The 15789-nt window shown below is 38.3% G+C and overlaps 1 protein-coding gene across 2 annotated transcripts in view; it reads right to left on the bottom strand.

Annotated features, from left to right (window-relative positions):
- Positions 1-366: 366 nt before the first annotated feature.
- METTL15 (methyltransferase 15, mitochondrial 12S rRNA N4-cytidine) overlaps positions 367-15789 on the bottom strand; it is a 372683-nt gene continuing 357260 nt past the window's right edge. Inside the window, exon 8 of one of the 2 annotated variants that reach the window (XM_082476638.1) lies at positions 367-2560. Coding sequence is in view for 1 of the 2 variants with exons in the window: in XM_082476637.1 (XP_082332763.1) it covers positions 2535-2560 (26 nt within the window). In the remaining variant the exon portion in view is untranslated. The remainder of the gene's footprint in view (positions 2561-15789) is intronic. The other variant, XM_082476637.1, reaches the window with a different exon arrangement.

Raw genomic sequence — 15789 nt, 5'->3', positions numbered from 1 at the left:
TTCTGAGACATGTTGTGTAGCTCATTAGTGGTTTCATCTAAGTGCTGTTTATTGATCTTAAAATCTCTCTCTCTTCAATGAAAGTAGACTTTCATCTATGTCTCCATCTTTTCCAAACACTCCAGCATTATGAACCCAGCAGTTAGACCCTAGTAATTGCTAAATTTAAGCCACTAGATCTGAGGTAAGGATTCTACCTCATTCCAGCTATGCTAACATGTCAAACATTTGCTTTATCCATTCCATTCTGTTTCTCTGCAGGGGTATTTTTATTCATACCTTTCAAAATTAGGCAGATCAAAAGACCCATCAAATCATCTCTGCCTTGGAATTGCTCACCAGTGAAAAGTCTGAATTTCTTCTCTATTTTAAAAAGTGCTAGGTTAAGCCAGTTTAGAATGACCTGAAATCTAGCTATTTAGTATCTATATAGTGCAAACACACATACCATAAGTACTTTACAAAAGGAAGAAATAATGAGACAATTTAAGTTTTGTGTCCGTTTGGAAAATTGATGTCAAAGTAATGATCAGAGAATTGCTAATGAACATTTATGAGCTTGAACTTTATAGCCTGGCCCAAAGTTGCCAGGTACTGTAAATCTTTGAAAAAAATTGCCCTTCAGCACTGCCAAGACCAAGAGCAAAATTGGCCCCCCTTCCCCAATTCACATCTGGGTTCAATTTGTTCTCAGTTAAAAGAGCTTAACCCATAGCGCTGACTTGGTCTCTGTTCAGATAGGAAAGCAGCAATGTTATATGAAAGGAGCAGAAATAGGTGAATATCTTTTCAAGTCCTCCCTTGAGGGGAAAATCGTGTTTTATTATGTTTGGATAGTCGTCATATAATTGCCTGGTATTAGGGAATTGGCTGGTTTGTTGTTGGACAGTGCCTATTGGGTTTAGATGGTTCTTCTTTGAAGTATGCAGTTTACTGGTCAGAAGCCTTCAAAAATAAAGTACTTTATTACAAGAGCTTTAAACTGAGTAGGATTAAGATGAAGAAAATTAACTCTCTTTCCAATGCATTAGATAAGATACAGAAAGAATTCCATTAATTCAGGTTTAACATGAGAAATACAGCAGATATAAAGTTATTTTTTAATATAGGTAGAGAATGGGAAATAGCAACAAGATTAAGGAAAATGTAAAAGGGCCATGATTCATATTCAGAGGTTTTTTACTAGTTCTTCTCATGAATGTGACAGTTGGCAATTACTTTAAAAGTCTGAATTTTTTAGGTAGATCAACTTCATGTTTGGAAAGATTTATTCCGGATGGGGAGTTATCGTAAGATGCATTATAACTTTACTGACTAGATGAAAAAAGCTGAGTAGGTCTCTATTAAATAACGGTAATGATAGTAAAAAAAAAAAATAGTACCGCATCTCATATCCATTGCCTTTTTCTCCTTGCAGTGACATAGTGAGTACCGACTCCCTTCATCAGATCTCATTTCAATTATCACTTCCTCAGGGAGACCTTCAAACACATTGATTAGGTCAAATCCCCTTCTCCCTGCCTACTGTCCTCACCCTCATGATAAGCTTTTAAAGCATCATGCTTCTCTCCTTGTAGGAGTCAGCAAAGTTGCAACTTTACATTTATTTGTGCATTTCTTTGACAAATGTCTATCTTTCCATTAAAGTATAAGGTGCCCAAGGACACAGACTGGTTTAGCTCTCTGATTAGTCACCAGCCTCTAGGACAGTGCCAGGCAAGCAAGAGGTACTCAATGCTTATTTGTTTATTGAATTATGAATGAATAACCAGGCAAGGCAACTGTGAGATTAATGTCATATTACAAAGTAGTTAATAAACTCAAAAACTCCAGTTAGCTAACCCAAGGTAACACAGTCATTTAGTAACAGAGTTGGGTGGGACTCAACCCCTTGTCCTACTTTCTTTTCCCAATGTGTCTTATCAGAAAAACTATAACCAAAGCATTACGACCCAAATCAGTACAAGTATAAACTAACTAACCAAATTTGTTTTCCATCAGAGTAGTAAAATAAATCAAGTGACCATCAGCAATATTCTAGGTGAATGATTATTTGCAAAGTAAACTTAAACATCATTCAACCAAATGAAAATATCTCCTCAGAAATTTTATATTTATTTTTTAAAAGAGAGGGGCAAAGGATTGTATTTTATAAAGTCTGCATCTGCTTAGGTGTAAAGAGCAGACACTTCCTAAAATAGGTAGATCAAATAAATAAGAACAGGGTTTTGATTTTCTTTGCTATTCTTTAAACAATAACATACATGTTTAGTTTTGATCACTTGATCTAACAGACAAGAAAATCATGACACAGAAAAGAGAATTAAGTTGCATGAAGCTTGTGTCAGGGCTTGTATTAATTTCCTAGTTTGTTTGGGCTGCTGTAACAAATGCTACAGACTACGTGGCTTAAACAGAAATTTATTTTCTCACTGTTCTGGAGGCTAGGAGTCCAAGATCAAGGTGTCAACAGGGTTTATTTTTTCTGAACCTCTCTCCTTGGCTTGTAGATGGCCATCTTCCCCATGTTGTTTTCACATGGTCCTTCCTCCGTGTGTGTCTGTGTCAAAGACAAAGAAAGAATCTTGAAAATAGTAAGAGAAAAGTGACTCATCATGTACTGGGGAGTCTTAATAAGATTAACAGCTAACTCCTCATCAGAAGCTATGAAGGCCAGAAGGCAGTGGAATAACATACAAACTGCTTTAAAAAAAAAAAACCCAAATTTTAAATTATAACAAAATTCTATGAGCAATTCTATGTCAAAAAATTAGATAACCTAGATGAAATGGGAAGTTTTCTAGAAAGATACAAGGTACCAAAATTCTCACCATAAATTTTGAAGTCCTTTATGTTCTTGTCCATACATAGTAGTCTCATCTATCATCATATCCCCTTTAGCTTATTATACCTCAATTAGCCTGACTCTCATTCAGTTCCTAGCATCATGGAGTACACAATGCTCTATTCCTTTAACTTGTTGATTGTTCCATTTTATCTTTGAGGACTCACTTTAAATGCTATTTCTGCAAAGACAATTTCTTGAACTCCTTATAAGTAACTACTCATTAATGTAATACTATCTGCTTTACCAAAGATAATTTCCTTCATGATACCTTTCCCTCAAATATATACTTGGTAGGTTCTAATCTAGTTTCCAATCAGTTCTATGTTCAAATAACTATGTCCAAACTTCTTTCCTAGATAGAATTCTCAAGGCTGATTTGGGTCTTTGTTTCTGAGCTCCCAGGGTAATATATCTCAACTTAATAGTACATATCTTGAGACCAGATGAAATTAAAAATTTGGGTGGGAAGGCCACACACCCTTAAATCTGATCTTCACTCCAGAGTAGTGTATAAATCAGACACTGCCACTCAAAACCTCTTTAGATCTCATGTATTACAGTTGGGGTTTTGAAGCAGGATTTTTTAGATGACCTAAATTTGAGATTCTCAATATTCCCTTATTGTCTGACAACTGTCCAGTTATTTCAGGATTTATCTTTATTTTTCTTGATGAAAGGAGGAAGTAAAAGCCAATTTACATGATTATTCTGAGTCTTTCCAATGACATCCCCTAGAACAGAGTTTCTAAACCACAGCATTGCTGACATTTTAGATCAGATAATTATGTACTGAAAGGGTCTATCCTACACATTATTAGATGTTTAGGAGCATTCCTGGCCTCTACCAACTACAAGCCTGTAGAATCACCTTCATCTCCAGTTACAACAAACAAAATGTCTCTAGACATTGCCAAATGTCCCAGGGGTACAAAGTCACCCCCAACTGAGAACTGAAACAACAGGCTCAATAGGCCCACCCTATGCCTTCAAGTTATCACAGGCAGTATGTTTACCAAATATTTGTTCAAATTTATAACATGGGCCTCCATTTTTCGAACCTCAAAAAAAGGTTTCTTGACTGCCTAACACAGAGTCAGAGTTTCTTGACTGCCTAACACATTACTGAAAGGTCAATATCACCTATTTTAAATGTTTGTTATAAATGGCACCACATTTCAAGTTTATGTGGAATCATAACTGCAGAATTAGTTTCTGTACAATAATTCTAGATTCAGAATAAACAAATACAAACATTTGTATATTGTGGCAAAATCCAATTTAAATTCATTTCTTACATGTAAAAATACAATTCTGGTATTTGGTGGGTAGCTTCTATGTGGGATTTTAGAAACCCCAGCTGCTTTCAGTGTGTGGTTCTGTCACTTTTAACACATAGCTTCAAGAGTCACCATGTTTATGTGTTTCAAGTCGTAAGCAAAAGAACATGGAGTGTTTTATAAAAAGGAGGGTGTTATGGGCTAGACTGGGATACAAGGAAATAGGTTTGTTGATTACTCTCAGTGTCTGCTACTTTTACTCATCATTGTTATATCCTCTCATTGTATCTTGTACTTTTTTTCTTCATGCCATTCATCATAATTATAATAAACTAAATATTCGAGCAGCTATTAGTTTAGTATCCAACTTGCCTCAGGGGCAGTACACTCCATAAAGACCAGAACTAAGCCATCTTATTTGATGCTGTATCTCCAGATCTAGCAAAGTTCTGGGCATTTAATACTTTCTCAATAAAGTTTTGTTAAATGAATGAATAAAAGAATAAATCAATAGATGAATTAATATCATAGATATGGTACTTGATTTAAATATAGTCTAGTAGATCTTCACAATAGTGTATTATTCTTTGCCAGACACAGATCTGGACATTGGTCAACAAGAGATAATGCCTGCAGAACAGCAGAATATCCTAATGAGGGACGGTAAGGATGGTGATGCAAGAAGCAAGCAAAACTTAGAATTCAGTGCAGTAGTCAAGAGCTTTCTCTCCTGATTACATGATCTCATGCTTACCCTGCTTAGCTGGAGTATTTACAGCTGGTTCTGATCTCCACCTTACGGTGAGGAGAAAAAGGGCTCTTTAGTTTCCAGGGCCCAGGTTTTACTGATCGTGTTGGATCCTGAGGCTCCTTCTGCTGCCTGAGATGGTTAATTATATGTGTCAACTTGGCTGGGCCATGGTGCCAAGATATGTGATCAGACATTATTCTGGATGTTTCTGTGATGCTGTGTTTGAATGAGATTAGCATTTAAAATGGGAGACTTTATGGTGGTCAGATTGCCCTCCGTAACATGGCTGGCCTCACCCAATCAGTTGAAGACCTAAATAAAACCAAAGACTGACCACACCTAAACGGAAGGGAATTCTGTAGCAGAGGGTCTTCAGACTTAAACTGCAGCCTTGGGTCTTCTTTGGGCCTCCAGTCTGCCCCGCCCACCCTTCATTTATTGGACTTGCCAAGCCTCCATAATCATGTGAGCCAATTACAAAAAATAAACCATACAATATCCTATTGGTTCTGTTTGGTGGTAAAGTCAAACACACTGCTTATGTAGAGTGTAATACACTCTAATACACTGATTCCAGACTTCACTCTAAATAACAGTATTGCCCTTATACTTTACAAGAATACCTACTTTCAAAGAGTTTGCATAGAGTTGCACTCATGTCTGAAATGGAAAGTGGTCTCTAAAATTATAGGTATTAGATTCCACTTATCTATTCCCAAATTTTTTTACTTTACTTGGTTTTAAGCCCCTTGAGGGCAAACACTATATTATATCCATCTTGTTTTCCTAGCATCCAGCCCATAGTAGAAGATTTTTTTAAAGTGTGCTGAATTAAATAAATAGATGAATGAATGGCTCAATAATTATGTGCTAAAATATAGGTCTCAGTATGGATTAAATTAAATGAGATCAAGAATATAAAGCATTTATCAAAATGCCTGGCCATAGCAAGAGTGCATCTAACATTAAGTTTCTGGTTTTTGTTTGTGTATGTCAGAGATATAATTTCCTTCATTTCCATAGTTTTCTATTTTAACATCTTTATTGGAGTATGATTGTTTTACATCATTGTGTTAGTTTCTACTGTATAAAAAAGTAAATCAGCTATACTTATACTTATATCCCCATATCCCCACCCTCTGGCATCTCCCTCCCACCCTTCCGATCACACCCCTCTAGGTGGTCACAAAGCACCGAGCTGATCTCCCTGTGCTATGCGGCTGCTTCCCACAAGCTATCCATTTTACATTTGGTAGTGTGCATATGTCAATGCCACTCTCTCACTTTGTCCCAGCTTACCCTTCCCACTCCCCGTGTCCTTAAGTCCACTCTCTACGTCTGAGTCTTTATTCCTGTCATGCCCGTAGGTTCTTCAGAACCATATTTTTTTTACATTCCATATACATGCATTAGCATACAGTATTTGTTTTTCTCTTTCTGACTTACTTCACTCTGTATGACAGACTCTAGGTCCAACCACCTCACTACAAATAACTCAATTTCATTTCTTTTTATGGCTGAGTAATATACCATTGTACATACGTGCCACATCATCTTTATCCATTCATCTGTCGATGGACACTTAGGTTGCTTCCATGTCCTGGCTATTGTAAATAGTGCTGCAATGAACATTGTGAGACATGACTCTTTTTGAGTTATGGTTTCCTCAGGGTATGTGCCCAGTAGTGGGATTGCTGGGTCATATGGTAGTTCTATTTTTAGGTTTTTAAGGAACCTCAATAGTGTTCTCCATAGTGGCTATATCAATTTACATTACAACCAAGGTGCAAGAGGGTTCCCTTTTCTCCACACCCTTTCCAGCATTTTTTGTTTGTAGATTTTTTGATGATGGCCATTCTGACTGGCGTGAGGTGATACCTCATTGTAGTTTTGATTTGAATTTCTCTAATGATTAATGATGTTGAGCATTCTTCCATGTGTTTGTTGGCAATCTGTATAACTTCTTTGGAGAAATGTTGATTTAGGTGTTCTGCCCGTTTTTGGATTGGGTTGTTTGTTTTTGATATTGAGCTGCACGAGCTGCTTGTATATTTTAGAGCTATTCCTTTGTCAGTTGCTACATTTGCAAATATTTTCTCCCATTCTGAGGCTGTCTTTTTGTCTTGTTTATGGTTTCCTTTGCTGTGTAAAAGCTTTTAAGTTTCATTAGGTCCCATTTGTTTATTTTTGTTTTTATTTCCATCTCTCTAGGACGTGGGTCAAAGAGGATCTTGCTGTGATTTATGTCATAGAGTGTTCTACCTATGTTTTCCTCTAAGAGTTTTATAGTGTCTGGCCTTACATTTAGGTCTTTAATCCATTTTGAGTTTTTTCTGTGTATGGTGTTAGGAAGTGTTCTAATTTCATCTTTTTATATGTAGCTGTCCAGTTTTCCCAGCACCACTTATTGAAGAGGCTGTCTTTTCTCTATTGTATATTCTTGCCTCCTTTATCAAAAATAAGGTGACCAGATGTGCGTGGCTTTATCTCTGGGCTTTCTATCCTGTTCCATTGATCTATATTTCTGTTTTTGTGCCAGTACCATACTGTCTTGATTACTGTACTTTGTAGTATAGTCTGAAGTCAGGGAGCCTGATTCCTCCAGCTCCGTTTTTCTTTCTCAAGATTGCTTTGGCTATTCGGGGTCTTTTCTGTTTCCATACAAACTGTGAAATATTTTGTTCTAGTTCTGGGGAAAATGTCATTGGTAGTTTGATAGGGATTGCACTGGATCTGTAGATTGCTTTGGGAAGTATAGTCATTTTCACAATGTTGATTCTGCCAACCCAAGAACATGGTATATCTCTCCATTTGTTTGTATCATCTTTAAATTCTTTCATCAGTATCTTAAAGTTTTCTGCATACAGGTCTTTTGTCTCCTTAGGTAGGTTTATTCCTAGGGATTTTATTCTTTTTTTTTGTTGCAATGGTAAATGGGAGTGGTTCCTTAATTTCCCTTACAAATTTTTCATCATTAGTATATAGGAATGCAAGAGATTTCTGTGCATTAATTTTGTATCCTGCTACTTTACCAAATTCACTGATTAGCTCTAGTAGTTTTCTGGTGGCATCTTTAGGATTCTCTAGGTATTGTATTATGTCATTGGCAAACAGTGACAGTTGTACTCCTTCATTTCTGATTTGGATTCCTTTTATTTCTTTTTCTTCTCTGATTGCTGTGGCTAAAACTTACAAAACTATGTTGAATAATAGTGGTGAGAGTGGGCAACCATGTCTTGTTCCTGTTCTTAGAGGAAATGGCTTCAGTTTTTCACCATTGAGAACGATGTTGGCTGTGGGTTTGTCATATATGGCCTTTATTATGTTGAAGTAAGTTCCCTCTATGCCTACCTTCTGGAGAGTTTTAATTATAAATGGGCATTGAATTTTGTCAAAAGCTTTTTCTGCATCTATTGAGATGATCATATGGTTTTTTTATCCTTCAATTTGTTAATATGGTGTTTCCTTCAATTTGTTAATATGGTGTATCACATTGATTGATTTGCATATTTTGAAGAATCCTTGCAATCCTGGGATAAACCCCACTTAATCATGGTGTATGATCCTTTTAATGTGCTGTTGGATTCTGTTTGCTTGTATTTTGTTGAGGATTTTTGCATCTATGTTCATCAGTGATATTGGTCTGTAGTTTTCTTTTTCTGTGACATCTTTGTCTGGTTTTGGTATCAGGGTGATGGTGGCCTTGTAGAATGGGTTTGGGAGTGTTCCTCTCTCTGCTGTATTTTGGAAGAGTTTGAGAAGGATAGGTGTTAGCTCTTCTCTAAATGTTTGATAGAATTTGCCTGTGAAGCCATCTGGTCCTGGGCTTTTGTTTGGTGGAAGATTTTTAATCACAGTTTCAATTTCAGTGCTTGTCGTTGGTCTATTTATATTTTCTATTTCTTCCTTGTTCAGTCTCAGAAGATTGTGCTTTTCTAAGAATTTGTCCATTTCTTCCAGGTTGTCCATTTTATTGGCATATAGTTGCTTGTAGGAATGTCTCATGATTCTTTTTATTTCTGCAGTGTCAGTTGTTACTTCTCCTTTTTCATTTCTAATTCTGTTGATTTGAATCTTCTTCCTTTTTTTCTTGATGAGTCTGGCTAATGGTTTATCAATTTTGTTTATCTTCTCAAAGAACAAGCTTTTAGTTTTATTCATCTTTGCTATCATTTCCTTCATTTCTTTTTCATTGATTTCTGATCTAATATTTATGATTTCTTTCCTTCTGCTAACTTTAGGGTTCTTTTGTTCTTTTTCTCTAATTGCTTTAGGTGTAACTTTAGGTTGTTTATTTGAGATTTTTCTTGTTTCTTGAGATAAGATTGTAATGCTATAAACTTCCCTCTTAGAACTGCTTTTGCTGCATCCCATAGGTTTTGGGTCATCATGTTTTCATCTTCATTTGTTTCTAGGTATTTTTTTATTTCCTCTTTGATTTCTTCAGGGATCTCTTGGTTATTTAGTAGCATATTGTTTAGCTTCCATGTGTTTTTATTTTTTACAGCTTTTTTCCTGTAATTGATATCTAGTCTCATAGCGTTGTGGTTGGAAAAGCTACTTGATATGATTTCAATTTTCTTAAATTTACCAATGCTTGATTTTTGAACCAAGATATGATCTATCCTGAAGAATTTTCCATAAGCACTTGAGAAGAAAGTGTATTCTGTTGTTTTTGGATGGAAGGTCCTATAAATATCAATTAACTCCATCTTGTTTAATGTTTCATTTAAGGTTTGTGTTTCCTTATTTATTCTCTGTTTGCTTGATCTGTCCATTGGTGAAAGTGGGGTGTTAAAGTCCCCCACTATTATTGTGTTACTGTCGATTTCCCCTTTTATGGCTGTTAGCATTTGCTTTATGTATTGAGGTGCTCCTAGGTGCTCCTAGGGTGCATAAATTTTTACAATTGTTATATCTTCTTCTTGGATTGATCCCTCGATCATTCTGTAGTGTCCTTCTTTGTCTCTTGTAATAGTCTTTATTTTAAAGTCTATTTTGTCTGATATGAGAATTGCTACTCCAGCTTTCTTTCGATTTCCATTTGCATGGGCTATCTTTTTCCATCCCCTCACTTTCAGTCTGTATGTGTCCCCAGGTCTGAAGTGGGTTTCTTGTAGACAGCATATATACGGGTCTTGTTTTTGTACCCATTCAGCCTGTCTATGTATTTTGGTTGGAGCATTTAATACATTTACATTTAAGGTAATTATAGATATGTATGTTCCTATTACCATTTTCTTAATTGCTTTGGGTTTGTTTTTGTAGGTCTTTTCCTTCTCTTGTGTTTCTTGCCTAGAGAAGTTCCTTTAACATTTGTTGTAAAGCTGGTTTGGTGGTGCTGAATTCTCTTAACTTTTGCTTGTCTGTAAAGCTTTTAATTTCTCTGTCAAATCTGAATGAGATCCTTGCTAGGTAGAGTAATCTTGGCTGTAGGTTTTTCACTTTCATCACTTTAAATATGTCCTGCCACTCCCTTCTGGCTTGCAGAATTTCTGATGAAAGATCAGCTCTTAACCTTATGGGTATTCCCTTGTATGTTATTTGTTGCTTTTTCCTTGCTGCTTTCAATATTTTTTCTTTGTACTTAATTTTTTATAGTTTGATTAATATGTGTCTTGCCGTGTTAGTTCTTGGATTTATCTTGTATAGGACTCTCTGCACTTCCTGGGCTTGATTGAGTATTTCCTTTCCCATATTAGGGAAGTTTTCAAGTATAATCTCTTCAAATATTTTCTCAGTCCCTTTCTTTTTCTCTTCTTCTTCTGAGACCCCTATAATTTGAATGTTGGTGCATTTAATGTGGTCCCGAGGTCTCTGAGACTGTCCTCAATTCTTTTCATTCTTTTTTGTTTATTCTGCTCTGTAGTGGTTATTTCCACTATTTTATCTTACAGGTCACTTATCCATTCTTCTTCCTCAGTTATTCTGCTATTGATTCCTTCTAGAGAATTTTTCATTTCATTTCTTGTGTTGTTCATCATTGATTGTGTGCTCTTTAGTTCTTCTAGGTCCTTATTAAATGTTTCTTGTATTTTCTCCAATCTATTTCCAGATTTTGGATCATCTTTACTATCATTACTCTGAATTATTTTTCAGGTAGTCTGCCTATTTCCTCCTCATTTGTTTGGTCAAGTGGGTTTTTACCTTGCTCCATCTGCTGTGTATTTCTCTGTCTTCTCATTTCACTTAACTTACTGTGTTTGGGGTCTTCTTTTTGCAGGCTGCAGGTTAGTAGTTCCCGTTTTTTTGGTGTCTGCCCCCCGTGGGTAAGGTTGGTTCAGTGCGTTGTGTAGGCTTCCTGGTGGAGGGGACTGATGCCTGTGTTCTGGTGGATGAGGCTGAATCTTGTCTTTCTGGTGGGCAGGGCCACCTCTGGTGGTTTGTTTTAGGGTGTCTGTGAACTTAGTATGATTTTAGGCAGCCTCTCTGCTAATGCGTGGGGTTGTGTTCCTGTCTTGCTAGTTGTTTGGCATGGGGTGTCCAGCACTAGACCTTGCTGGTTGTTCAGTGGAGCTGGGTCTTAGCGTTGAGATGGAGATCTCTGGGAGAGCTCTAGCCAACTGATATTATGTGGGGCCAGGAGGTCTCTGGTGGTCCAGTGTCCTGAACTTGGCTCTCCCACCTCAGAGGCTCAGGCCTGACACCAGGCCTGAGCATCAAGACCCTGTCAGCCACATGGTTTAGAAAGAAAGGGAGAAAAGAAAGAAAGAAACAAAGAAAAAAATTAAAAAAAATAAATTAAATTTTTAAAATAAAAAATAATTTTTAATATTAAAATAAAAAAATAAAAATAGTAATAAAAAAAGAGAGCAACCAAACCAATAAACAAATCCACCAATGATAACAAGCACTAAAAACTAAACTAAGATAAACATATAAATCAGAAACTTGTCAGTTGCATACAGCAAACCTCAAGTCTACAGTTGCTCCCAAAATCCACCACATCAATTTTAGGATGATTTGTTGTCTATTCAGGTATTCCACAGATGCAGGGTACATCAAGTTGATTGTGGAGATTTAATCCGCTGCTTCTGAGGCTGCACAGAGAAATTTCCCTTTCTCTCCTTTGTTCTCACAGCTCCTGGGGTTCAGCTTTGGATTTGGTCCCACCCCTGAATGTAGGTCGCCCTCTGGCATCTGTTCTTTGCCCAGACAGTAGCTGGTTAAAGGAGCGGCTGAATAGGTGTCTCTGCCTCACTCAGGCTGGGGGGAGAGAGGGGTATGGAATGCAGGGCAAGCCTATGGCGGCAGGGGCCAGCATGATGTTGCAACAGCCTGAGGTGCGCGTGTGTTCTCCCAGGGAAGTTGTCCCTGGATCACGGGACCCTGGTAGTGGCAGGCTGCACAGGCTCCTGGGAGGGGAGGTGTGGATAGTCACCTGTGCTTGCACACAGGCTTCTTGATGGCTGCAGCAGCAGCGTTAGCATTTCATGTCTGTCTCTGGTGTCCGCGCTGACAGCCATGGCTCGCCCCTGTCTCTGGAGCTCGTTTAGGTGGTGCTCTGAATCCCCTCTCCTTGCGCGCCACGAAACAATGGTCTCTTGACTCTTAGGCACGTCCAGACTTTTTCCCGGACTCCCTCCCGGCTAGCCGTGGCACACTAGCCCCCTTCAGTCTGTGTTCACACAGCCAACCCCAGTCCTCTCCCTGGGATCCGACTGAAGCCCGAGCCTCAGCTCCCAGCCCCCACCCGCCCCGGCGGGTGAGCAGACAAGCCTCTCGGGCTGGTGAGTGCTGCTCAGCACCGATCATCTGTGTGGGAATCTCTCTGCTTTGCCCTCCGCAACCCTGTTGCTGCACTCTCCTCTGTGGCTCTGAAGCTTCCCCCCCACCCCACCCCCGTTTCCACCAGTGAAGGGGCTTCCTAGTGTGTGGAAGCCTTTCCTTCTTCACAGCTCCCTCCCAGAGGTGCAGGTCCCATCCGTATTCTTTTATGTGAGTTTTTTCTTTTTTCTTTTATCCTACCCAGGTACGTGGGAGTTTCTTGCCTTTTGGGAAGTCTGAGGTCTTCTGCCAGCGTTCAGTAGGTGTTCTGTAGGAGTTGTTCCACATGTAGATGTATTTTTGATGTATTTGTGGGGAGGAAGGTGATCTCCACATCTTACTCCTCTGCCATCTAACATTAAGTAGTAATATCTATTAGAGGCATACCTTGTTTCATTGCACTTCACTTTATTGCACTTCACGGATGCAGTGGGTTTTGATTTTTTTGGTTTTTCTGTATCACAAATTGTAGGATTTTGACAACTCTGCATCAAGCCAATCTATCAGCACCATTTTTCCACCAGCACTTGTTCATTTTATGTCTCTGTGTCACATTTTGGTAATTCTCATGCTATTTCATGCTTTTTCTTTTTATTATATTTGTTATGGTGATTTGGGATCTGTGAACTTTGAGGTTACTATTTTAATTATTTTGGGGCACAAGGAACCATGCCCATAAAAGATGGTGAACTTATTGATAAATGGGTATGTTCTGACTGCTCTACCTATCTGCTTCTGTTCCCTCATCTCTCTCTCCCTCTTCTTGGGTCTCCCTATTCCCTGAGATACAACAACATTGAAATTAAGACAATTAATACCCCTATAATGGCCTCTAAGTGTTCAAATGAAAGAGAGTCACATGACTCTCACTTTAAATCAAAAGCTAGAAATGATTAAGCTTAGTGAGGAAGGCACACCAAAAGCTGAGATATGCTGAAAGCTAGGTCTCTTACTCCAAACACTTAGCTAAGTTGTGAATGCAAAGGAAAAGTTTCTGAAGAAAATTAAACATGCTATTCCAGTGAATGCATGAATGATATGTGAAACAGCCTTACTCCTGACATGGAGAAAGTTTTTAGTGGTCTGGATAGAAAATCAAACCAGTCACAACATTACCTTAAGACAAAGTCTAATCCATAGCAAGGCCTTAACTCTCTTCAATTCTATGAAGGCTGAGAGAGGTGAAGAAGCTGCAAAAGAAAAGTTTGAAGCTAGCAGAGGTGATTCACAAAGTTTAAGGAAAGAAGCTGTCTCCATGACATAAAAGTGCAAAATGAATCAGCGAGAACTGATGTAGAAGCTACAGCAAGTTATCTAGAAGGTCTAGCAGAGATAAGTAATGAAAGTGGCTACACTAAACAACAGATTTTCAATGTAAACAAAACAGCCTTTCAATTGGCAGAAGATGTCATCTAGAACGTTCATAGATAGAGAGGAGAAGTCAATGCCTGGCTTCAAAGCTTCAAAGGAAAAGCTGATTCTCTCGTTAGGGGCTAATGCAGCTGGTGACTTTAAGATGAAACCAATGCTCATTTACCATTCTAAAAATCCTAGGGCCCTTAAGAATTATGCTAAATCTACTCTGCCTGTGCTCTATAAATAGACCAACAAAGCCTGGATGATAGCACAACTGTTTACAACATGGTTTACTGACTATTTCAAGTCCACTGTTGAGACCTACTACTCAGAAAAAGGATTCCTTTCAAAATACTACTGTTCATTGACAATGCACCTGGTCACCCAAGAGCTCTAATGGAGATGTACAAGACTAATGCTTCCAAGTCTGCTAACACAACATCCATTCTGCAGCCCATGGATCAAGGAGTAATTTCTACTTTCAAGTCTTATTATTTAAAAAATATATTTCATAAGGCTATAGCTGCTACAGATAGTGATACCTCTGATGGATCTTGGCGAAGTCACATGGAAACCTCTGGAAAGGATTCACCATTCTAGATGCCATTAGGAACATTTGTGATTCAGGCGAAGAGGTCAAAACATCAACATTAACTGTAGTTTGGAAGAAGCTGATTCCAACCCTCATGGATGACATTGAGGGGTTCAAGACTTCAGTGAAGGAAGTAACTGCAGACATGATGGAAATAGCAAGAGAACTAGAAGTAGATGTGGTGCCGGAAGATGTAACTGAATTGTTATAGTCTCATGACAAAACCTTAATGGATGAAGAGCTGCTTCTTACGGATGAGCAAAGAAAGTGGTTTCTTTTTTTTTTTTTTTTAAGTTTTTAATTAATTAATTAATTAATTATTTATTTTTTGGCTGTGTTGGGTCTTCATTTCTGTGCGAGGGCTTTCTCTAGTTGCGGCAAGTGGGGGCCACTCTTCATCGCGGTGCGCGGGCCTCTCACTATCGCGGCCTCTCTTGTTGTGGAGCACAGGCTGCAGGCGCGCAGGCTCAGTAGTTGCGGCTCACGGGCCTAGTTGCTCAGCGGCATGTGGGATCTTCCTAGACCAGGGCTTGAACCCGTGTCCCCTGCATTGGCAGGCAGATTCTCAACCACTGCGCCACCAAGGAAGCCCCGAAAGTGGTTTCTTGAGATGGGATCTACTTCTGTGAAGATACTTTGAAGATTGTTGAAATGACAACAATGTATTTCGAATATTACATAAACTTAGCTTATAAAGCAGAGGCAGGTTTTGAGAGGATTGACTCTATTTCTAAAAGAAGTTCTACTGTGGGTAAAATGCTATCAAACAGCATTTCATGTTACAGAGAAATCATTCATGAAAGTAAGAGTCAGTCGATGCAGCAAACTTCAGTGTTGCCTTATTTTAAGAAATTGCTGCAGCCACCCCAACCTTCAGCAACACCACCCTGATCAGTCAGCAGCCATCAACACTGAGGCAAGACCCTCCACCAGCAAAAATTTACAACTTGTTGAAGGCTCAGATGATGGTTAGCATTTTTTAGCAATAAAGTATTCTTTAATTAATGTACGTACATTGTTTTTAGACATAATGCTATTGAACCCTTAATAGACTACAGTATAGTGTGAACATAACTTTCATATGCACTGGGAAACCAAAAATTTCAAGTGACTCACTCTACTATAATATGCACTTTACTGCAGTGGTCTGGAACCTAAACCTGCAATAACTCTGAGACATGCCCATACTGTATCCTGG

This window comes from Balaenoptera physalus (genome assembly GCF_965194825.1).
Source record: "Balaenoptera physalus genome assembly, chromosome: 10".
Lineage (NCBI taxonomy): Eukaryota > Metazoa > Chordata > Mammalia > Artiodactyla > Balaenopteridae > Balaenoptera > Balaenoptera physalus.
Note: the sequence above shows the minus strand (reverse complement) of the source record. Positions and strands in the feature narration are given on the sequence as shown.